This window comes from Carcharodon carcharias, chromosome 30 (assembly GCF_017639515.1).
Source record: "Carcharodon carcharias isolate sCarCar2 chromosome 30, sCarCar2.pri, whole genome shotgun sequence".
Classification (NCBI taxonomy): Eukaryota; Metazoa; Chordata; class Chondrichthyes; order Lamniformes; family Lamnidae; genus Carcharodon; species Carcharodon carcharias.
Window position 1 is genome coordinate 16,025,216 of NC_054496.1, and position 23,817 is coordinate 16,049,032.

General features: G+C 41.0%; 1 protein-coding gene across 3 annotated transcripts in view; it reads left to right on the forward strand.

Moving 5' to 3' along the window:
- The window catches only part of stxbp2 (syntaxin binding protein 2), a 55,997-nt gene that overhangs the window by 17,606 nt on the left and 14,574 nt on the right, over positions 1-23,817 (forward strand). For all 3 annotated transcript variants that reach the window (XM_041177087.1, XM_041177088.1, XM_041177089.1), the window contains exons 3-10: positions 1,555-1,636; positions 3,496-3,572; positions 6,612-6,690; positions 7,884-7,987; positions 9,083-9,231; positions 10,884-10,968; positions 19,623-19,753; positions 20,313-20,420. In XM_041177087.1, coding sequence (XP_041033021.1) covers positions 1,555-1,636; positions 3,496-3,572; positions 6,612-6,690; positions 7,884-7,987; positions 9,083-9,231; positions 10,884-10,968; positions 19,623-19,753; positions 20,313-20,420 — 815 coding nt within the window. The remainder of the gene's footprint in view (positions 1-1,554; positions 1,637-3,495; positions 3,573-6,611; positions 6,691-7,883; positions 7,988-9,082; positions 9,232-10,883; positions 10,969-19,622; positions 19,754-20,312; positions 20,421-23,817) is intronic.

Below are 23,817 nucleotides of genomic sequence, written 5' to 3' on the forward strand. Positions count from 1 at the left end.
GCTGGAAAAAAAAAATGGCTGTAGAAATCGTCGCTTAGAAGAGCGGAGGGAAACCAAGGGCGGAATTTTACACTGGCAGAATTTTCCGGTCCTGCCAAAACCAATGGACTTTGGAATGGCTCGCTGCGTTTTAAAGCTCTGTCCCCACTGTGACAGGGGCATAAAATTCCACCCCAGGTACTAGTTAGGATTGGAACGGAGTAGATCCTGAGGGACTGTCCAAGAAGAGTTGTTGTTAGGAATCCCAAGAATCCAAGGAAGATCACGCAAAATTGCAGGCAGGCAGAATTGAAACAAGTAAGTTAAAACAGGTTAAGTGCAAGGCATTACATCGAAAGAGAATGAAAGGCACTCATTCGGTGAATTGCTTTGAATGAGAGAGGTGAGCTGAAAGACCTGCCAACGAGTGTGTGCTTAGTTTGCCCAGTCATATAGGCAGTACTCTGAGGCAAAACACACTGAGCTATACTACTAAGTCAGTAGAGTTTAATGTCTGAGGCATTGCTGCAAAAATGGCAGGGCATTCTGATCAGTGTGATTGCAAAGGAAACCTCGAAGCTCAGGAAATAGTACAAAAGACTCCCTACACCCCCATCCATACACCCACCCACACTAAACACGAGTGCCAGGAGATTAAATGATGCGAATGGGCATGAAAACCTCAAATTTAGCTCCTTGTGAGATTGATAATAAGGGTACTCTAGAGATTCATTAAATACCAAATGGAAAAGAAGAGTCAAATTAATGAACTTTTTAAGTGCCGGACAAAACTAGCCAAGAGCAAAATTACCATGAAACAGTTTATACAGTGATCAACTTCAGCATAGTGTAGAAAGGGGAAAAAATCCTGATATATTGAAAACTGCAGGAGGAAGAAAGTCGATGGACCAAATGACTTCCCTCATTCTCGTTGATCTTGGATGTTTAAGGCTAACTCTGGTGATTCCTCACACACAAACTAGTGATGATGCAGCTTTTGAAAGTGGTGGTAACTTGTTTAAGAGGAATTGGAGAAGCTGAAGCTGTACATTCCAGAGAGAAAGAATGAGAGTTAAGTGGGGGCGGGTGGGAGGAGGGAATTTATCAATGTAAAATATGAAATGATGTAGACACGGTAACCTCAGAATATCACTTCAAAGTTGAGTTAGACCAGCAGGATAAAGAATGTCAAAGTAAATTAGTTGAAAACATTTGAAAACTGACTTTAGAAAGAACTCCTTTAATGAAGATGATAAATGTTTGGGCTAAGGCAGCATCCTGGAGATGAAAACATAGGAGATTTTCTATTGCTACCCCACACAAAGACAACTCCAATTATTATTCACTATAAACTGCTTCCCAATATATATTTTATCCCTTGGCAATTTGTACCCATGTCCCATTGCCCTTGTACTTAAATTTAACAGCAAATGTTTAACACCCACATTTGGCATCACCTAACCACTGCTTTTTAAAAAATATTTCTTCAACTCCACAATATCAGCCTTGTTTTTAATGCCTTTTCCAAAAAGTATAAAAATTAATTCAATGTAACTTTGCCTAAACCTCTCCCAGGTGCTGCTTGTGGATCATTTGAGCATGAAGATCTTGTCCTCCTGCTGCAAGATGTCGGACATAATGGCGGAAGGCATAACCAGTAAGTAAAGTAGAGCTTTAGTGCAACCATTTATTTGAACCCTACCCAGAAGGGATTGGGTGGAAATTGAAAGTATCAATATAGATGACTGGAGTTTCAATTTAAGATCGTATATGAGGATCAAAAAATTCTGGTAAATTGTAATTCACAGAATCTTTACAGTGCAGGAGGTGGCTATTTGGCCCATTGAGTCTGCACTGGCTCTCTGAAAGAGCTCTCTACCTCGCCCCACCCCCCTGTCTTATCCCCATAATCTTGCACATTCTCTCTTTTCAAATAGCAATCCAATTTCCTTTTGAATACCTTGATTGAACCTGCCTGCACCACCCTCTCAGGAAACTCATTCCAGACTCCAACCTCCATCTCAGTGAAAAAATCTTTCCCCGCAACACTTTTACTCCTTGTGCCAATTATTTTGAATCTGTACCCTCTAGTTCTTGATGCTTCCTTGAGTGAGAGCAGTTTCTCACTATTTACCCTGTCCATGCCCCTCAGGATCTTGAATACCTCTATCAAGTCTCCTCTCAGCCTTCTTTTCTTTAAGAAAAGCAGCCCCAACCTCTCCAATCTATCCGCATCGCTACAGTTCTTTATTCCTGGAAGCGTTTTTGTGAATCTCCTCTGTTCTCTCTCCAATGTCTTCACGTCCTTCCTCAAGTATGATGCCCAGGACTGAACACGGTACTCCAGATGAGGCCTAACTAGTGTCTTATACAATTTCAACATCCCTTACTCTTGTGCGCAATGCCCCTGTTAATAAAGCCTAAGATATTATATGCTTTATTAACTGCTCTCTCAACATGCCCTGCCATCTTCAGTGACTTATGTACATATACACCAATGTCCCTCTGTTCCTGCACTTCCTTTAGAATTTCTCCTTTTATTTATACTGTGTCTCCATATTCTTCCTGCCAAAATGAATCACCTCGCAATTCTCTGCATTGAACTTCATCTTCCACTAGTTTGCCCAATCCACAAACAGTCTATGTCCTTTTGAAGTTCAAGACTATCCCCACACAGTTGACAATGTTTCTAATCTTCGTATTATCTGCAATTTTGATATCATGCCCTGAACACCACAGTCTAGGTCATTAATATAAGTGAGGAAAACAAGAGTTGCAGCACTGACCCCTGGGGAACTCGTCTACAGCCTTCCTCCAATCTGAAAAACAACCATTTATCACTACTGTGTTTCCTGTCACTCAGCAAATTTCTTATCCAAGTGCCTACTTTCCCTTTTATTCCATGAGTTAAAATGTTGTGTGGCACTGTATCAAATGCCTTTTAAAAACCCATATACACCACATCAACATCAGCATTGCCCTTATCAACCTTATCTGTTACCACCTCAAAAAAACTCCAGCAAGATATTTTCCCCTCTTACTTTTTAAACAAAGCTGTAAGTATTGTATGCATTTGTTAAAGCCAGTTTGCAGAGAAAAACATCAGGATTAGCTCTCTTGGCAAAAATAAATACTTTATTGCTGTGAATGATTTAAAAATACCATCCCTAATTTGAGAGTGAAATCTGCTTTTTTTCCCTCCTTGCTTGGGGCCTAGGTTGTGCAAGGTGTTTGCAGCTTGCATTACATTTTCGCATAGCAGACTAATATATCTAAATATCAGCAAAATACTGCAGATGGAAATCGGAAATATAAACAGAAAATGCTGGAAAATCTCAGCAGGTCTGAGAGGAGGGGAGAGGAGGAGGGGAGGGGAGAGAGAAACAGAGCTAATGTTTTGAGCCCATATGACTCTTCTTCAGACTAATATATTTGCCACCTGTGTACTGCAGTGTTAATTATCATACAGCAATACTTGAAATCCTGTTAGAGCATTGCTCTCACTTTTTATTCCAGTTGTTGAAGATATCAACAAGAGGCGGGAGCCGATTCCCAGCTTGGAAGCCATCTATTTGATTACACCATCGGAAAAGGCATGTGCTGCAAGTATAAACGCTCAGATCACCACTGAGCTCATTATGGTTGTGTTTGTCAAAATGTTCAGTAATCTTTTTGGTACTGGGTGTGGCACACATCTATTGCAATGCAGATCTCCTACGTTGCTGAAGAATGCATCTCCAGTCCAGTTGAAGGAAAACCACACTGGTCTCCTAGTGATTGGATTGAGAGCATCTGATGCTAGGTTTGATTTGTATTGCAACTATTCACATTCAAGAGGTTCCTTTTTATGTTGATTGCTACAGCTGTAGAACCTCCCCATTTATATTGTGGGAGAATTCCATATCACCACCAGCAACTTTACATCAGCTCTGAGTAAAAATACAAAGAACATAAGTAAATGGCACTACAACTGTGGAAAATTAGTAAGCGGTTTATTAAATGAACAAGTAGGGGCTAGTGGAGTGGCATGCCTTAAATCCCTTTTTTCTGTGTTGAATTTAAGCTCTGTTCAAACCTGTTCTGACATTCTTTTCTTAAAATATTGTCATTGCCAGAGCAAATTCTGGCTCTTTTTTTTAAAAAGAGCAAATTGAAAAATAGACATGATCTTCCAGTGTAGTCTCAGAATAGCAGAGACTGTGTTAATATTTGTCTCTTAAAAACTTAAAGACACTAAAAAATGCTAGCCCTGGTTATAAATGATGCATTGCTATGTGAGCCACTTCTGTTACCTGTACAGCTCTAGGAAGGACTTCTTTGGCTGCAGTTGGTGGCTATATCAGATAATTAAACCAGTAATCCCAGGACTAGAAATTTGGCACTCTACAAGTGAGTCTGAAATTCCCATCTATATGTCACCACCACCCCCCCTCTCCTCTCTCCTCTATTTTTAAGACCACCTTTGACCTACTTTTTAGTCACCCCCTCATATTTTCTTTGACTCAGTAGGTTTTAATCTGATGGTGTGTCTGTGAAGAGCCTTGAGGTGTTTTCCTATGTTAAAGGCACTATAAAAATGTATTTTTGTAATGTATTAGTAAATCTGCTTTAACATTTTTGGAAAGACCCATAACGATGGGCCTCTCCCTTTCACAGATACTGCCATGTTTGCTCACTGGCTGCTGCTGGCTGTGTGAGATCTGCATGTCAGGAGCCAACTCCATTATCACAGGACTTCAGTGCAATATAAATTGGTTTAAAGGTGTTTGTCATGCATGCTTATATGTGGAATTTGCAGTATCCAAATTCTTAATGATCTGTCAGTTAGCTTCTTTTCACAGAAAAGCAATGGTCAAATACCTGCATGAACAGATTGAAGGTTAATTGTAGAAGTTTAGGATCAAATCTACCACAGAAAAGTATGGTTTACAAACCAGTTGGGATTTTAGAAAGGCAGCAATCAAAGCTGAATAATGTAGATTGCAATATTTGATATCTTGGAGCTTTTATTTGATTGGTCTTAGTAAGAAACTTGATTATGGCTTGCTTTCTTGAAAGTTTTCAGAGGTTTTTACATTTTGGTTGCATCTCCCCTGTAAGTGGTGTTCAATGATAGCCCCGTGCTACATAAACCCCACATTTACTTCTCCTTTTGTTGCAGCTTCGAGTTGTTAAATTCGTCGTTTGTGGGTAGAAGGCAATAAAAACCTGTCTCCGTGCATCTTGTGGGGCCCTCGAATGTGGTTCTCCAATATCGTCTGGCCTCCAGATGTCCCCTGTTTCTTCTTAGTAAATGCCAGCAGGAATGCTGTATTCCAGCCTCCACAGCACTCCTCGGTGTAGAAATGCTTCTGTGCTCTCAAGTGTTTAAATAAATTGGGGTGGAGCAAATCGCAATGCAAGTTTTCACGCCTCTCTGATCGGGTCAGGTTTGAAGGCCTGGATGGTCTTTATTGGTTTTGCCCTTCCATTAATGATGCAATCCAAGTTAACTGCCTAATAGTGTAATTTTGTAGGGTATGTACCCTTTCTACTAGATTTTCATTTTTTTTCACTGTGTACAATAATCTTGTTTTCTGATCCTGGGTGGAAACTATTAAAACTTGTCCAGTGAGTTTACTTTTTGCACTATTGTTGTCAACTTCTGACTTTGAGTCTTGGACCTTTAATAGTACTTCCCAGTATAAATTGCTACTTTACCTTGTCCTGGTTATAGTGAAAACCCACTTTTCCTGGGTACCTAGATTTGCCCTCCAGTAGAACTCTCTTGTCCATGGACCTAGTATGACGGAAGGGGCCTTACACTCAAGGCTCATCCCTACCAGGATACAAATGCAAAATTGCCTTGTAGATGATTAACCTGACTGTTGCCTGTCTGGAAGCCTCTGCCCTTCCACAACAAGCCTTGCAACTTTTTTTTTAAGTGAGGGATAACATCTTGGTCAAGTGTTTGGAGTGAGGGTATAGGCAGATTTACTGGAAATTCCCATCTGCTTTAGGCTCCAAGAGTTTTGGATTGTCACAAGCCCTATTGGGCATTTCCTTTTTGATTTGTGACCCTGTTGTTCCCTTTATTTTGCTACCTCTTCTCTGTGCTGAGCTTTATTTCAGTCGCATTTAGCAGATCATTTACCTTGGTCAGTCTACATTTGTTTAGTGGAAAGACAAGCTTAATGTTTTGAGTTCAGAGCTGAAACATAATTGAAATTAAAATGTAAAATTCTGGAAATAAACGACATGTCAGTCAGCACCTGTCAAAAGAATGGATGGATTTTGTAAATTTCAGCTGTCAGGGATAGTTCTGCCCTTCAGAAAGATACTTGCCAAAAATCTCAATGAACCTGTTGAATTTTGACAAATTGACTGTCTTCAAGTTGGCTCCCAATCCACGAAATTACCAGATTTATTGAATTCAATTTCATACCATGATGGGTTTGAATTCTAAGCCTCTGGGTTGCTGGTCTAATACAATAAACACTAAACTAGTGCCCCACTGCTTCACATTCAGTAGTGGAGTGGTTGCCCATTGTATGTATAAGGGTTGTAAGTTACAATTTACAGTATGCCTATGTATTTCTGTTTTATTTTTGTCCTAGGTGATTTATTTGTTCTTTTTCTTTTTTCTTTCCCAGTCTGTGCGAGCCCTGATTAATGACTTCAAAGATACACCAACATTCATGTACAAAGCAGCCCACATATTCTTCATTGATTGTAAGTGTTGATGTTTCAGGTTTTGTTCTCAACATGAGCAAATAGAAATTGGTCCTGGAGTATTGGAACAACCAATGCCATTCCAAATGCTGTGCTTTCTTTATACATGGTTCGGACCCTTTTGAAAGAGCATTTGGAAGAATGTGTATGATTTCCATACTTCTGCATGAGATCCAGGAAACATATGCTGCGTGGTTTAATTTATTTAATACAGCTATTGGAAACTAAGTGGCTGCTGAGGCAGCAATTAACAATTATAAGAGAATAGGATAAGAATTTGAAAAGGATATGGTGTCAAGGTATATGGGATTAGAGTAGATGGCTCCAAGTGAATTGCTGCTACCTGTAAAGCTGAATTTGGCTGGACAGCCTCCTGGGCTGACTTCTATGATGTATTCTTTGTGCCTCTTGTAATTAAGGTAAGGTCTATTTCGTGTACTGCATTCAATATGAGGCTGCTTTGACATCTTACCATTATAATACCTGTTTGGGCCAGCTTGCTTCTCTCCAAGCCTTCATCCAGGTACAAAGTTGTCCAGTTAGATTAACTTGTGTTAAATCTATGTACAATGCGAAAATTGCATGTCACCTTTTTTTCTTTTTTGCCCATCTCCCACCCCCACCCCGCCGCCAAAGACTTGCAAGTACTGTCTTCATCCTTTATACTGGTAGATTGGAAATTGAGAAATAAAAACTTAAGATGATTGTACATTTTGGCACTCTGTCTCATGCCACAGGGTATTGGCAGTACTAGGTTTCCCACATATTTTTCAACCTCAAGAGGAAATATCCAGGAATGATTGCCCAAATATTTTCTTAATCTCTGACATAAAGGTGGAGCTGATACTTATCTAGAATTAGACCTCTACTTTAACCTCATCCTGGGATTGTTTATACCTCGGAGGGGCTCTGCCTGTGGGTGGAGTGGATTTCAGAAAGAAAATGAGAGAAACCTAAAGAAGGCAGGTTTTATTTCAAATTATAGCAAAATGAAACCTTTTTAAAAAGTATGATGCCCATTTTTCATATTGAATAGTTCAATACAAGTTACACCATCTTTGCACACTCTATGTAACTGGCCATGGCCCCTACTTGTAAGTTAACTATTGCGAAGACAGATAATTTATCGAAAAAGTTATGCTGAGCATTGATCAGTCTGGTTTGGTTTCAATCCCAACTCTTGCTCCCCACAGCCTGTCCAGAGTCACTGTTTACCGAGCTTGGAAGATCACGGTGCACAAAAGTAGTCAAAACCCTCAAAGAAATCCATGCGTCTTTCCTTCCTCTTGAATCCCAAGTGAGTAATTGCAGGAAACCTGCTTTAATAATGCATCATTTGACCTTGTACAGCAAATCCTGATGCTGCAGTAAATATGGATGAATGGCAGTTGCATTTTACCATACTAATGATACAAAAGACTTTTCAAATCAAGGTGAATAAAAAGAAAATCTGACTTGCCTTTACAGTTTCTTCTCTAACAAAGTTTAAAAACAGTCAAAATTGTGCTAATTAACTTAAAAAGGAATTATAAATCTGTTCGGGAGACTGTAGATTAAAAATAAAACCCACTTTTACTTGAGAGAAATTTTGATTTGACTTTTTTTAACTTCTAACTATACTTTGTTATACGCTTTTACTTACCCAAAACTGAACACTTTCAAATATCTATAAAATAAAAAAAAAACAAAAACAGAATTACCTGGAAAAACTCAGCAGGTCTGGCAACATTGGCGGAGAAGAACAAAGTTGATGTTTCGAGTCCTCATGACCTCCCCCCCCGCCACCACCACCTTAAACCAGCTTATATTTCACCCCTCTCCTATTTTTACTTAGTTCTGTTGAAGGGTCATGAGGACTCGAAACGTCAACTTTGTTCTTCTCCGCCGATGCTGCCAGACCTGCTGAGTTTTTCCAGGTATTTCTGTTTTTGTTTTGGATTTCCAGCATCCGCAGTTTTTTGTTTTTATCTTTAAAATAAACTTGCGTTCTTGAGGCCAGAGGGCTCTCCAGTGTTTCAGGAATGAAAAGATTACAGACTCATGGCAGCTCCACAGATATTGCTGCCTTCTAGGGCAATCCGCTTATTAAAGTTGTTAACAAGTGCCTTTTGACATGATAAATCTAATCCCTTGAGCTGCTTTATTACAGTAATAATTTTGCATTGTTAAAATAGAGAAAATTTAATCTATTTCTGTGGCAGGCTGGATAAATACAAATATTTTTGTTTTAATTTAATAGCTTAACTTATGTTCTGTCAAAAGTACATCTTCGTGTTTCATATTTTTCTTGAATAAAATACTTATTTCACAACATACTTGTCTATAGTATAGCTTTTTTGTGCCCAATGCTGGCATTCAGTGACTGTGTGTGTGTGTGTGTGATCTCCATAAGGTGTTCTCGCTGGATTCTACAGATTCATTCTATCACTTCTTCAGCGCTCACACTGCAAATGGCAATAGTACCCTGCTGGAGGATCTGGCTGAACAGATAGCAACATTATGTGAAACCTTGAAGGAATATCCAGCTGTGAGATATAGAAAGTAAGTCTGTTCGTAATTCACATTTGAGGTCAGTGTACAGTTTCCCCTTATTGACATACCCATGTGATGGGCCAAGGTCTGTGCAAACCTGGAACATTCTCTATCTCTTTCCCCCATTGTGCCCCTCACCACCTCCCAAAAAAAATTGAGTCTTGTTCAAAACTGAGCTTGCTGGGTTTTTGTATTCAAGGCTATGGAACCAAGATGTAGATGAAATTAAGATACTCATTGGTCGTGCTCTAATTTAGTGGTGGAAGTAAAGAAGGAATGCAGTCCGATTGGCCCCTCACCTTCCCACCTGCATAAATTACAACTCCTCTGAACTTCTACTGCTCAAACCCTGCAGAAAGCATTGGAGTAGTTGTGCTGAAGGTGATAAAGCTATGAAAGAGGGTCTTGGCAGTGGATGTGTGGAGCTAGAGGAGGTGGTTTTTCTAATGAAGAAGACATATTGTTAGAAGTAGTTTCCTTTCTCCTTTAGCTAGCAAAGTTAGCAAAACCTGTTGTAATTCAGGCCAATAAAGTGTCTGAAGTTATACTGCTTAAATCCTTTCCCACATTGTTCTCACATCATTTTTGCTGGCCTTTTTGGTTTCTGGTCCTCCAATTAAAAATCCATCTTGTCTTTAAATCCTTCGATAGCTTCCAACTCTCATCCTTTTGCCCCATAATTGGTGATTGTGCCTCCAGCCACTCTGAAATTCCCTCTGTCTCTCCACTGCCCTCATACTTTAAAAAGTGCCCTTTAAAGCCCAGCACTTTGAGCAGGCCTTTGGTCACCCCTATCCAATCTCTCTTCTGGCTGTATGCATTTTCTTCATATTCTGTGAAATGCATTGGAACTTTTTTAAAGGTTATAGCAGTTACATAAATGCAGAGTAGTAGTTGCAGTCTCTCCCCTCAAGCCTCTGAATCTAAAAAAGCGAGCACCATGAAAGAAAATACAAGTTTTCGTTTTCTCCTACAATTATGTTTTTTTTTCCAAAATAGTGTACCTTTTTTAAATTACAAATTGCAATTTGAAGGGCTTATCAATGCAGTGGACTATACAATGTCCTTTCATCGAAGTATGCAGCACAGGAGGAGGCCATTCAACAGACTAATGCTGTGAAAGTCTCCTCAAAGGTCTGTTGGGAATTGAGCTTGGGCAGTTATTAGCTGGCTCCCAGTGGCTGCAAGCCCACAGCACAAAAGCTTTCCATATAAATTGGTAATATATCATGCTCAGGGAAATGGCATGTGTAGGAAATTGAAAACGTGCACTGATGCAGCAAATGGGAGAAGTGATGCTCTCCAAAGCTTGGAAGAGGAGAAAGCTTTACATTTCACCCCTGCTCTGTTTGGCCTGTTTGTGTTTGCTGATACTGATAGCGTGCTAAAACTGTTCCTCAGGAATGGTATTCCTTTGGAGTGCACCAGAAACTGGTGCAGTTGCGTCGCAAATTAAATTCTGGGGATTTAATAGTGACATTTAACAATTGTGTGCCTAAAGTACTGTACCCTTCTCAATTCCACTCTCGATCTTTGGTTGATTCAGTGACACTCTTGGGTTTAATGTTAACCCATCCTCCCCCAACCACAGCCACTCAGTCCTAAGATGTGATAAAGCATGTCATTTGAGGTGTGAATTTACCTTCTTCTTATGCTTCTAGGGGCCCAGAAATCAATTCAACATTGGCAAATCTAATTCACGACAAACTGAATGCATACAAGGCTGATAATCCCAGCATGGGGGAGGTGAGCCACATCATTACTGATTCAACTGTCATTTATGCACCTTATTGTTTTAATTTTGCTTTTTCTTTTTGCTGACATCATTTGTAAAATCATCAACACTGGAGGGCAAGTGGCAAACAAGAATGAGAACATCAGGTTTAAAGGAACACATGAGAACTGGCCATCAAAGCAGGGCCTGGTACTTGAACATACGAAATAGGAGCAGAAGTAGGCCATTCGGCCCCTTGAGCCTGCTCCGCCATTCAATAAGATCATGACTGATCTGCTTGTGTTTTGAATTCTGCATTCCCAACCACCCCGATAACCTTTGATTCCCTTGCATAACAAGAATCTATTTACCTCTGCCTTAAAAATATCCAGTGACCCCCACCTCCATCGCCTTCTGAGACAGTGTTCCAAAGTCACACAACCCTGGGAGAGAAAAAAAATTCTCCTCATTTCTGTCCTAAAAGGGCTACCCCTAATTTTAAAACAGTGCCCCCTAGTTCTGGACAGACCCACAAGAGAAAACATCCTTTCCATGTCCACCGTGTCAGGACCATTCAGGATCTTGTATACTTCACTCAAGTCACCCCTCACTCTTCTAAACTCCAGTGGAAACAAGCCCAGTCTGTCTAACCTTTCCTCATAAGACAACCCACTCTTTCCAGGTATCAATCTAGTAAACCTCTGAACTGCCTCCAATGCGTTTGCATCCTTAAACAAGGAGACCAAAACTGCACACAATATTTGAGATGTGGCCTTACCAATGCCCTGTATAACTGAAGCATAACATCTTTGCTTTTATGTTTAATTCCTCGCACAATAAAGGATAGCATTCAATTAGCTGCCTTATTTACTCGCTGTACCAGCATACTAACTTTTTGTGACTTATGCACTAGAACACCTAGATCCTTCTGCACCTCGGAATTTCTGCAGCCGTTCTTCATTTAAGTAGTACTCTACTTTTTTTATTGTTCCTGCCAAAGTGAATAACTTCACATCTTCCTACATTAGACTCCATCTGCCAGATTTTTGCCCACTCGCTCAACCTATCTATATCTGTCTGCAACCTCCCTATGTCCTCTTCACAACATACTTTCCTACCTACCTTTGTCATCTGCAAATTTAGCTACCGCGCTGTCACTCCCCTCATCTAAGTCATTGATATAAATTGTAAAAAGTTGAGGCCCCAGCACAGACCCTTGTGGAATTCCACCCATCACATCCTGCCGATCAAAAAAAGACCCATTTATGCATACTTTCTGCCAGCCAGCCAATCTTCTAATGCTAATATGTTACCCCCTACTCCATGAGCTTTTATTTTCCACAGTAACCTTTGATGTGTCACCTTATCAATTGCCTTCTGGAAATCCAAGTACAGTACGTCTACAGGCTCCCCTTTATCCACAGCTCATGTTGAACGGTCCTTGTACTAAATCTGTTGGGCGTTATCTTTTTTTGGATGTTGTGGGCGTTTAAATTGGAGATAAGTTTTTATCCTCTTGGAATTTAGTATAATTTTCACTTTAAAGTACCTCTTAAAGCTGCTTTAAAAATGTTGTATGCTGAAGCATGCCTTTGTGTTTGGGAGATTCCTCGTTATTGCCATTAAGTATTGGGATTGATGGTCGAGGAAAAGGAGAGGCACTGAAGAGTAATGGGTGTGTTAATAACCTTAATGGAGTGACTTGCTGAGAGGGCTTTACTGTGTTTGCACTGTGAAGAAGCTGAACTAGCAGTATAAAGCCATTGACTCAGGATGTCAAAGAAATTATATTTTCTGCTTTTAGCTCTGATTCTAATCTCAGTTGCCTATGCAAGTTCAGCAGCTGCTCTGAGCCAGAGTTTTTCCATCAAATATTACTGCAGCTTGCAATTCTTTTCTAAACAGAATTTTTAAATGACCTGAGTTTGGATTTATCCAGATAGATCAGTCCAGAGCTGTTGTGCTAAATTTTACAGTTTTAACACGAGTTATTATGGCTTGACTGACTCTCGTTTACCACTGAGGGCAGTTGTTGTGCCGAGTGTCCGTGAGATTTGACCTGCAACCACTGTCTGATGGTTTCAGCGGAACAATTCCCAGAAATCAAATACCTGGACAAGGAGGGTGAAGCAGAATAAAAATGGAAATATCTCATACCTCAAAGTATATAGCTCCTCCTCCTCTTCCTCCGCACCCTTTAAAATGCCGAGTTTCAGGAACTCCTACTGCCCCCACCCCAGTCTGTCTCTCTCCCGCGCACCCCCCCCCCCCCCCCCCCCCCCCCCCCCCCAAAAAAAAAAAAACCATAGTCTATTGGGTAAAGCTTGAGGAGGAAAACCAGCTAAGGCCCTTGCTAATGACTTGCTTTCCAAAAATACATGTTTGAAACTTGACACTAGGAACCAACAGGATTGGATTCTGATGTGATGCCCTTGGCAGTTGAATAGTCAGTGCACTAGTATTTTGGTTGGTAAATGAAGAATGGCCACTTAGCAGAGGACAGTCACCTGTGAAATGTAACCCAACAAAAGTCAGATGGGAGTAATTTGTTTTGTACTTCTCCCCATCTTATCTTTCTTGACTTCTGATTTTGTTTTTTAATCCATTCTCAGCTGTTGCTGCAAAATTCGAATGTGGTGAATAATTGGCCATTTTGACAAATAACTTAATGACTTATTAATGATGTCACAGTGACTTAACTCCCAACTTTGAGAATATTTTTAAGTATTCCTTTTTATATAGATGGGAGAAAATTAGGAGCTTTGTTACACCTGGAAAATAATCTTTTCTTAAAATAAAGAAAGCCAGGGCGGTGACCTGAAAGCTGAAAACGATTATAATTACAGGTCTATCTCAATTACCCAGATTTGCCCAGACAGAGGGTTTAATCAATGTTGAAGCTCATGAACAGTGAAACACTGCAATCATGCTCCAGACCACCTGGGAGCAATACCGTAGGAGATCAGCGAATAATTTTTAGGAAGTAGACTTAACCTTGCAGATTGTGTTAAAAAGTTGTGTGCGAAAGTGCTCTGGAAAGCCTATGAAGTGAACATGATGGGGCATGGTCTTAATTTATCCATCTGCATTGCAGTGTTTCTTACTTTCTTTTTAAACTGTTTTCTTTTCTCTCTTCCTTCTGTCCCTTCCTTCCTTGTCCATTTCCAGTTTCCTGTCCCTTTTCTTCCAGAATGCGAACAGTCACTACATTTCAGCCAAGGGTAAATAAGCACACATTTATTTCTGTGGATGTTACTGTGTGAGTCTCTTTTTGTCCAGCAGATTCAGGAGCAGTTCTTGGTAATAGCTTTCTACATACATGTTAAATGTAAGTGGTATCAGTTTGCACATTTTGCAAAGCGTGTAGTCTCCTTGTAAAAGTGACAGCCTTGCACTTCGCTCGTTTGGGACTTTTAAATTGGGTATTCTCTGAAGGAATAGCAGCAGAATAGGAGGAAAACATTTATTTAAACATGCTGTGCTACTTAAAAAAAAAATGTCCTGGAACATAATTTGTCTTTTTAACTTATTTGAAAAACTTTCATGAGTCAAAATAGATGTTTGAGACATTGAGAGATCAATTACTGGGAGGGCTAAGAAAGATGCTCCTACAAGGAGACGTTGACTCCAATAATAAATGTCCAATATGGATGTGGGATATGAATTACAAGAAAGAATTTGTATTTAAATAGTATCTTTCAAATCCCCTCACTGTCCCAAAGAGCTTCAAGGTCAATTAATTATTTTTGACGTATAGTCACAACTGTTGTGTGGGCAGCTGGTCCAAAAACCAAGATAAATGACCAGTTATGCTGCATTGCTGATTGTTTATGGATAAATGTTGGCCAGGACACTAAGCAAGCTTCTTGCTTTTTATCAAATAGTTACATTGCACACATTACATCCACATAAATAGGCAAAAAAGACCTCGGTTTAACATCTCATCTGAAGGTCAGCACCTCTAACAATGCAGCACTCTCTCAGCAATGCAGTGAGCTGCTGCCCTAGATTACTTGCCCAAGTCTTAGTTCGAAGCTTCTGCCTCAGAGGCAATTGGGACACTTTTGTGATGACGGTTAAATGAGATTTAAAGACATTAAAATCATTTTGAAACATGCAGGGTTCAGAGATTAAAAGCACCCGAAAGTAACACTAATCTCTACCAAAACAGCACCCCGAGCCAGAACGCACAATTGAGCAACTCTGACTAAAACCAACCGTTGAGCACCTTCACAACACGGGTTGTAATTTATTCCATAACCTAGCCGTGGAAGAGAGTATCTAATAAATATGTCTTTGCTGTTGCTTGAATGTTTATGTACTTAGTTCAATGTATTATATAAATGGAGACTTAGTGAAGATGTAGCTAGCTAATTAATTGGATTCATTACTTTATTGCTGTGTGCGTTACTAGCTGACATTGTCATTAATCACAGACCTACATGCTGTGTTTAACTGAATATCATGTTGAGAAAGATTTGAATTTACTTTCTAGATGCAGTTGGAAAATATCCCTCATGGCAGATAGCAGTGTTACAAAGTTAAATAGGTTTATTTCTGCTGTCCCAAAACTTTCTTAATTTCCTGATGCTGATAATATATCTATCTTGCTGAATCCAGAAATGATGATACACCTATTAGTAATGAGGGTTTCAGCAGGCTTCTGGAGATGAATGCTGAAAGCAATATTAAAGGGCAGTCACCTAGGTGCCATTTTATTCTGATTATGCATACAACCATACAGGCCAGCTACTTGGCCTTATATCGCTTCCTCCCCTTCCATCCTCCTCAACACTGCTGCTCCCACACATCAGACAGATGCAATATAGTTGACTCCTAAATGCCCTCTGAAATGGCCTAGCAAGCCACACAGTTGTGTCAAAAGCTACAAAGTCTGTAAGAAATAAAACCGGACAGACCACTCAGCATCGACTTACAGCAACAGCAAACTCAGCCCTGTCGACCCTGCAAAGTCCTCCTTGTGCCGAAATTGGGAGAGCTGCCCCACAGATTAGTCAAGCAACAGCCTGACATAGTCATACACTCAGAATTGTACTTTACAGATAATGTCCCAGGTACCACCATCACCATCCTGGGTATTTCCTGTCCCACCGGCAGGAAACTGAGTTGGCTGAAGACTGGCATCCAGAGGAGGCGCAGATGGATCGTCCACTCAGGACTTCTGGCTGAAGCTTGTTGCAAATGCCTTATCTTTTGCACTGATGTGCTGGGCTCCCCCATCATTGAGGATGGTGATATTAGTGGAGCCTCCTCCAGTGAGTTGTTTAATTGTCCACCACCATTTGCGACAATGGCAGGACTGCAGGGCTTAGATCTGATCCGTTGGTTGCGGAACCACTTAGTTCTGTTTATTGCATGCTGCTTATGCTGTTTGGCACGCAAGTAGTCTCGTGCTTTAGCTTCACCAGGCTGGCACCTTATTTTTAGGTATGCCTGGCGCTGCTCCTGACATGCCCTCCTGCACTCTTCTTTGAACCAGGGTCGATCCCCTGGCTTGGTGGTAATGGTAGATGGGGGGGAATATACCAGGCCGTGAGGTTATAGATTGTGGTTGAGTACAATTCTGCTGCTGCTGATGGCGACACTGCCTCATGGATGCCCAGTCTTGAGTTGCTAGATCTGTTTGAAATTGGCCCAGCAGAGATGGTGACACAGTGGTATACAGTCAGGAAGAAGTTGCGCTGGAAGTCTCAAAGTTGACTCCGGACCCCATGAAGTCTCATGGCATCAGGTCAAACATGGGCAAGGAAACCTCCTGCTGATTATCACGTACCCAACTCCATCAGCTGATGAATCAGTGCTCCCCCACTTGGGGGAAGCATTGAGGGTGGCAAGGATGCAGAATGTACTCTGGGTGGGGGACTTCAATGTCCATTACCAAGAGTGGCTCAGTAGCACCACTACTGACCGAGCTGGCCGAGACCTAAAGGACACAGCTGCTAGACCAGGTCTGTGGCAATGTTGAGGGAACCAACAAGAGGGAAGAACATATTTGACCTCATCCTCTGCCACAGATGCATCTGTCTGTGATGGCATCAGTAGGAGTGACCACCGCACAGTCCTTGTGGAGACGAAGTTCCGTCTTGACACTGAGGATGCCCTCCGTTGTGTTGTGTGGCACTACCACTGTGTTAAATCAGCAACAGTCGTGTCACTATATTGCAGCAAAGCAGGTGAAATTCCTTCCTGGTGTCCTAGCCGATATATATCCCTCAGCCAACATTTCCCCAAAAAAAGGTAGGTTCTTTGGTGATTTAACTCATTCCTGTTTTCGGGAGCTTGCTATTGCACAACAGGCTGACATGTTTCCTATAGAGCAGCAGTGACCACTCTTCAAAAATTTGTTAATGACAGTAAAGCTCTTTTTGGAAAGTCCAGAAGTTGTGCAGGAAGTATTTATCAGTGCAGATCTTTCTTGCTTAACTAGCCTGTAGCATTTACTGTTTGAGGCTTCTGAACTCATAATGGTGTCATGATCGAGGTAAAAGACAGTGTCTGTAATCTATCTTCAGTGAGGAAATCAATGTCTTGAGGATAGGACAGTAAAATGTTAGGTAAGGAGGGAGTATTCCCATTGTGGTTTAATTACAAGTGCATATTGTAAATGTTGCCATACCTTCACCAAAGAGACCCCCCCAGCTTTACAAACCTCTTTATTAAAAATTGAACAGTTGTATAATAAAACATTCACTTAGCTCCATCTGGTGTTCTACCATTTGAATAGCAGGCGGGGAAGAGTGTTCCACTGAATGTTCTACATCTGAGTTCTTCCGAAAAATTTCTAAATCTGACAAAGTATTTTAGATCGATCTTGGTTCAGAGCACAAGCTTACATCTGAGGGAGGTGGATTTGAGTTGCAATGTAAAGTGGAAGAGTCAGTTCAGACTTGTGGAGATGGAAATCTTCAATTTGTGTATGTAAAGCCGTTGTTAGGTTGGTAATTTAATGCTCTTAATAAGAGGAAGTAATGGGCAAGACTGTATATCTGGAGGTGCCATTAACCTAATCTTGCTTTGGGAAAAACTTGTGTACCTACACAGAACCCTGGTTAATCATATCGCAGTGTTATACATTGCAGCTATTTCAGTTTACACCTTAAAAATATTTTCTAACTCAACTATCATCATCATGTGTAACTTATTTCCACAGTCCATCTCTGCTAATTTCAGCATCCAGTTTACACACTGTGTTTTCTCCCTTCACAGATTATGGTATATCTAAATAAACATTCCTTAGATTTGGTGTTGCAATCTAGTAAAGACATTTATCGTAGAAACGTTCATGAAATATTTTCGCTTACTGATTTGTTTATTGCTACCCTACCAGAGGAAAAAGTCACATTTTGGTGCTTTTGAGAAGTGCAACCAATTCTTTATATTTTCCTAAGCTTCCATTTTAAAATAAGATACTTTTGGATTTCAGTAAAGCAGACTCCTGCTGCTTAGGTCAAAAAACGCTCATAACCTATAAGAGCACAGGACACAAGAACTAGGAGCAGGAGTAAACCATATAGTCCATTGAACATGCGCTGCCATTCAATATAATCATGGCTGATCTTGGGCTTGAACTCCAGTTTCCCACCTGTTCCCCATATCCCTTGATTCCTGAGAGACCAAAGATTTGTCTATCCCAACCTTAAACACATCCGACGATGGCGCATCCATCCACAGCCCTTTTGGGGTAGAAAATTCCAAAGGTTCACAACTCTTTTGAGTGAAGTAATTTCTCCACATCTCAGTCCTAAATGATCAGCCCCTTATTCTGAGACTCTGCCCCTGTGTTTTTGATTCCTGACCAAACCTAACTTGAACGGGAGTAAAGGTGAGTAAATGAATTTGCTAAGCACTAGGTAGAGATTGAGCATTTCCCTGTACCATTGTACTGAGTGATGATTTACTGTGCAATAGTGCCCTCCACCTGGAGGTTTTGAGCATTGCAAAACACAGTCACTTCTCTAACCTGTAAGGAAGTATTCTACTACAAATGGCCTTCTATTGCAGTAACATTGACTCTACAAAAAATATAATCTGGATATTAGTTTTTTAACAGAAACTCATCTTGATCAGCACTTCTATAGAATACAAATAGATAAACAACTCTCTTTGTAAACTGACTTTATTTTTCTTTGACTGCTTTTCCATTTCATAGAAATAGCATTTCCTAATACAAAGCAATTTTTATTCAGTCTTATTTGAAGTAGTCCTGCGTTCTGGGAATTGCTTCGAGTCCCAGCTGCTGTCTTAATGCTGCCAGCAGGATTTCAGTCGGGTGCGATGGTAACCCTTTAAAACAGTGTCCACACAAACTGTCAAAACATCCAGCATTTCAATTGTAAACCTCATCCAAATTTGACTGGCATCTGAAGCTCTGTAACAGGGAAGTGGGGTGTTTGTGGTTCCAGGTATGTGGTGGGGGGAAGCATCCACTTCATGAGTTAAGCTGTTGGTTTGCATGCCACTCTTTCTTTACCATACCGATACCAATAACTCTGAGCCCATAAACCATAAGGACACTCGGTAGGATTTATGCAATACATTGTGACCTCGTGTCGTTGTATAGACTGGGGTTCTCTTTTGGATAGATGAATCGAGATGGGCCAAACGGTCATAATCTTGTTGCTAATTTTTATATTTTTTTCACTCAAACTTCCAATCTTTTGTCTAGGGGCCTGAAAAGTCACGTTCACAGCTGCTGATATTGGACCGGGGCCACGACCCTGTGTCACCAATCCTGCATGAGCTGACCCTCCAGGCGATGGCCTATGATTTGTTACCAATCGATCAGGATATTTACTCGTAAGTTTTTTTTTCAATCCACTCCAAGAAAAGAAGTTATGTTGAGGCTTCATCAAAAGCTTTCCGTGATCCTCGTTCTGTGGTACATTATATTGAAAGTTGTAACAGAGATGTAAAGGAGTCCCATTCAAATTGAGAATGGTACTATGTACGGTAATGGCCAATTTGAACAGAGCATTTAAAACTTTTAAAACCTGGCAGTCAGAAATCCTTGCCCAGTATTCCAGAGTTCCACTTGAGGCCTTGGAGAAGTTTTGTTCCTGGTTTATTGTGTGTTTCAGAGGGCATTCAGTGTTAATAGTAGTTATTCATGGCTCCATTGTAAACTAAAATTAGACGGTTCTTTTTGATTTTTAGTTACTAATTTTACTTTTTCAATGTAAGAGAAAATGTCTTGGGTGATTGTTATCCCTGAAAGTAGTGTAGATGTTGAAGATATAGCTAGTTGGGTGGGAGAAGAAAAAGCAGGGGAATTACATCCATATTAAAGAGATCCATTATGATTTCTTTGCAGTATTTTTGGGTACACATGTGGAGACCTTGTTGCTTTGTTTTTCAGGTATGAAACTGCAGGAGTTGCGGAGTCTCGGGTAAAAGATACACTCCTTGATGAGGATGATGAGCTCTGGCTTCAGCTGCGCCACATGCACATTGCTGACGTCTCCAAGTATGTTATTGAGTGGTTTGTTATTGAGCGATTTAACACTTATCTCTTGGTGTTAGATGTGGTTTGATGATGACTCTCTCACCCCTGAGTCAGAATATTGTCAGTTCAAAAAGATAAAAACAAAAAACTGCGGATGCTGGAAATCCAAAACAGAAACAGAAATAGCTGGAAAAACAGCAGGTCTGGCAGCATCGGCGGAGAAGAGCACAGTTGACGTTTCGAGTCCTCATGACCCTTCAACAGAACTAAGTAAAAATAGGAAAGGTGTGAAATATAAGCTGGTTTAAGGGGGAGGGGGGGGTTTGTTGGGACAAGCAGCCAGTGATAGGTGGAGATAACCAAACGATGTCACAGACAAAAGAACAAAGAGGTGTTGAAGGTGGTGATATTACCTAAAGGAATGTGCTAATTAAGAGTAGAGAGCAGGACAAGCAAGGTACAGATAGCTCTAGTGGGGGTGGGGTGAAATAATACTAAAAGGGCATAAAAGGTATAGATAAACAATTGGTGAAAATACATTTAAAAATAATGGAAATAGGTGGGAAAAGAAAAATCTATATAAATTATTGGAAAAAACAAAAAGCAGGGGGAAGAAACGGAAAGGGGGTGGGGATGGAGGAGCGAGTTCAAGATCTAAAATTGTTGAACTTAATATTCAGTCTGGAAGGTTGTAAAGTGCTTAGTTGGAAGATGAGGTGCTGTTCCTCCAGTTTGCGTTGAGCTTCACTGGACCAATGCAGCAAGTCAAGGACGGACATGTGGGCATGAGAGCAGGGTGGGGTGTTGAAATGGCAAGCGACAGGGAGGTCTGGGTAATGCTTGCGGACAGACCGAAGGTGTTCTGCAAAGCGGTCACCCAGTCTGCGTTTGGTGTCTCCAATGTAGAGGAAACCGCATTGGGAACAACGAATGCAGTAGACTAAGTTGGGGGAAATGCAAGTGAAATGCTGCTTCACTTGGAAGGAGTGTTTGGGCCTTGGACGGTGAGGAGAGAGGAAGTGAAGGGGCAGGTGTTGCATCTTTTGCGTGGGCATGGGAAGGTGCCATGGGAGGGGGTTGAGGAATAGGGGGTGATGGAGGAGTGGACCAGGGTGTCACGGAGGGAATGGTCCCTACAGAATGCCACCAGGGGAGGGTGAAGGGAAGATGTGTTTGGTGGTGGCATCATGCTGGAGTTGGCGGAAATGGCGGAGGATGATCCTTTGAATGTGGAGGCTGGTGGGGTGATAATTGAGGACAAGGGGGACCCTTTCATGTTTCTGGGAGGGAGGAGAAGGCATGAGGGCGGATGTGCGGGAGATGGGCCGGACACGGTTGAGGGCCCTGTCAACTACCATGGGTGGAAAACCTCGGTTAAGGAAGAAGGAGGACATGTCAGAGGAACTGTTTTTGAAAATGGCATCATCAGAACAGATGTGATGGAGGCGAAGGAACTGAGAGAATGGGATGGAGCCCTTACAGGAAGCGGGGTGTGAGGAGCTGTAGTCGAGGTAGCTGTGGGAGTCGGTGGGCTTGTAATGGCTATTGGTGGACAGTCTATCACCAGAAATTGAGACAGAGGTCAAGGAAGGGAAGGGAAGTGTTAGAGATGGACCACGTGAAAATGATGGAGGGGTGGAGATTGGAAGCAAAATTAATAAATTTTTTCAGGTCCCGACGAGAGCATGAAGCAGCACTGAAGTAATCATTGATGTACTGGAGAAAGAGTTGTGGGAGGGGGCCGGAGTAGGACTGGAACAAGGAATGTTCCACATACCCCATAAAGAGACAGGCATAACTGGGACCCATGCAGGTACCCATAGCCACACCTTTTATTTGGAGGAAGTGAGAGGAGTTAAAGGAGAAATTGTTCAGTGTGCTCCTCCATCCCCACCCCTTTCCATTTCTTCCCCCTGCTTTTTGTTTTTTCCAATAATTTATATAGATTTTTCTTTTCTCACCTATTTCCATTATTTTAAAATGTATTTCCACCCATTGTTTATCTTTACCTTTTATGCCCTTTTAGTATTATTTCACCCCACCCCCACTAGGGCTATCTGTACCTTGCTTGTCCTGCTCTCTACTCTTAATTAGCACATTCCTTTAGATAATATCACCACCTTCAACACCTCTTTGTTCTTTTGTCTATAACATCTTTTGTTATCTCCTCCTATCACTGGCTGCTTGTCCCAACAACCACTCCCCCCTCCCCGCCCTTAAACCAGCTTATATTTCACCCTTTTCCTATTTTCACTTAGTTCTGTTGAAGGGTCATGAGGACTCGAAACGTCAACTGTGCTCTTCTCCGCCAAAGCTGCCAGACCTGCTGAGTTTTTCCAGGTATTTCTGTTTTTGTATTGTCAGTTCAAGCTGCACTCTAGGTACTGGATACAGGCTGGCACTCCAGTGCAATACTGAGGGAATGCTGCACGTCAGAGGTGTTGTCTGTTGAATGGGATGTTAAAGTCAGGACCTATCTTCTCTCTTGGGTGGACATAAAAGATCTCATGCCACTATTTTGAAGAAGAGCAGAGGAGTTCACCCCAAAGTTGTGCCAACATCACTAACACAGAATATACGATCACTATTGTGCTGCTGTTTGTGGAACCTTCCTTTGCAACTGTGAGACTATACTTCAAAAGTACTTAATTTACTTAAATTACTTTGGGATACTCTGAGATCATGAAATATGCTATATAAGTGCAGGTTTAGAACAAGGTGTGTATTTCTTCTACTCAGGATAGCAGATTCACACACATTATCATTATTTCCAGCCTAGTCCTGACTTCTACCAAACAGATTGTCAATATATAATAACCACTTCCTTTAGCCCCTAAGGAATGTAACCCAGAACAATAAGTAGTAATTATTTAGCACACATCAGCTGTGTTAAAAAATGAGTGTAGTAAAGAGGTTTTGTAATAAGAATAACAAAGAAAGACACTTGTTTACAGAGCACCTTTCACACCACCGGATGTCTCAAAATGCTTTAAAACCATGGAAATACTTTTGAAGTGTAGTCACTGCTGTAATGTAGTAATTCTACACACACAAGCTAATTCCACTAATAGTAAAACTGCAACCTAATTCTCAGAACTTTCCTATGCCCTCCTATTTCGAGTTGATTTCCTGTAGGGAATACAGTATTGCAATGGGAAAAAATTTGACAAAATCGCATTTAATTAATTTTACACATGAACACACTGAAAGGCAGGTGTCTCCTTCAGGTTCATCCTGGTGTTCACTGATAAGCACTGCCATTGTCACCTGATGTGGAGGGATTGGGGGGAGATGGGATATAAGTAGTTTGTTACAAAGCTGGGAAGTACGGAAAGTTGTCATTGAATTCTTAATCCAGATTCTCAAGCTTGCTTAAAATATCATTCCAGTTTGTATAATTTAAGACATTTTTAAAATC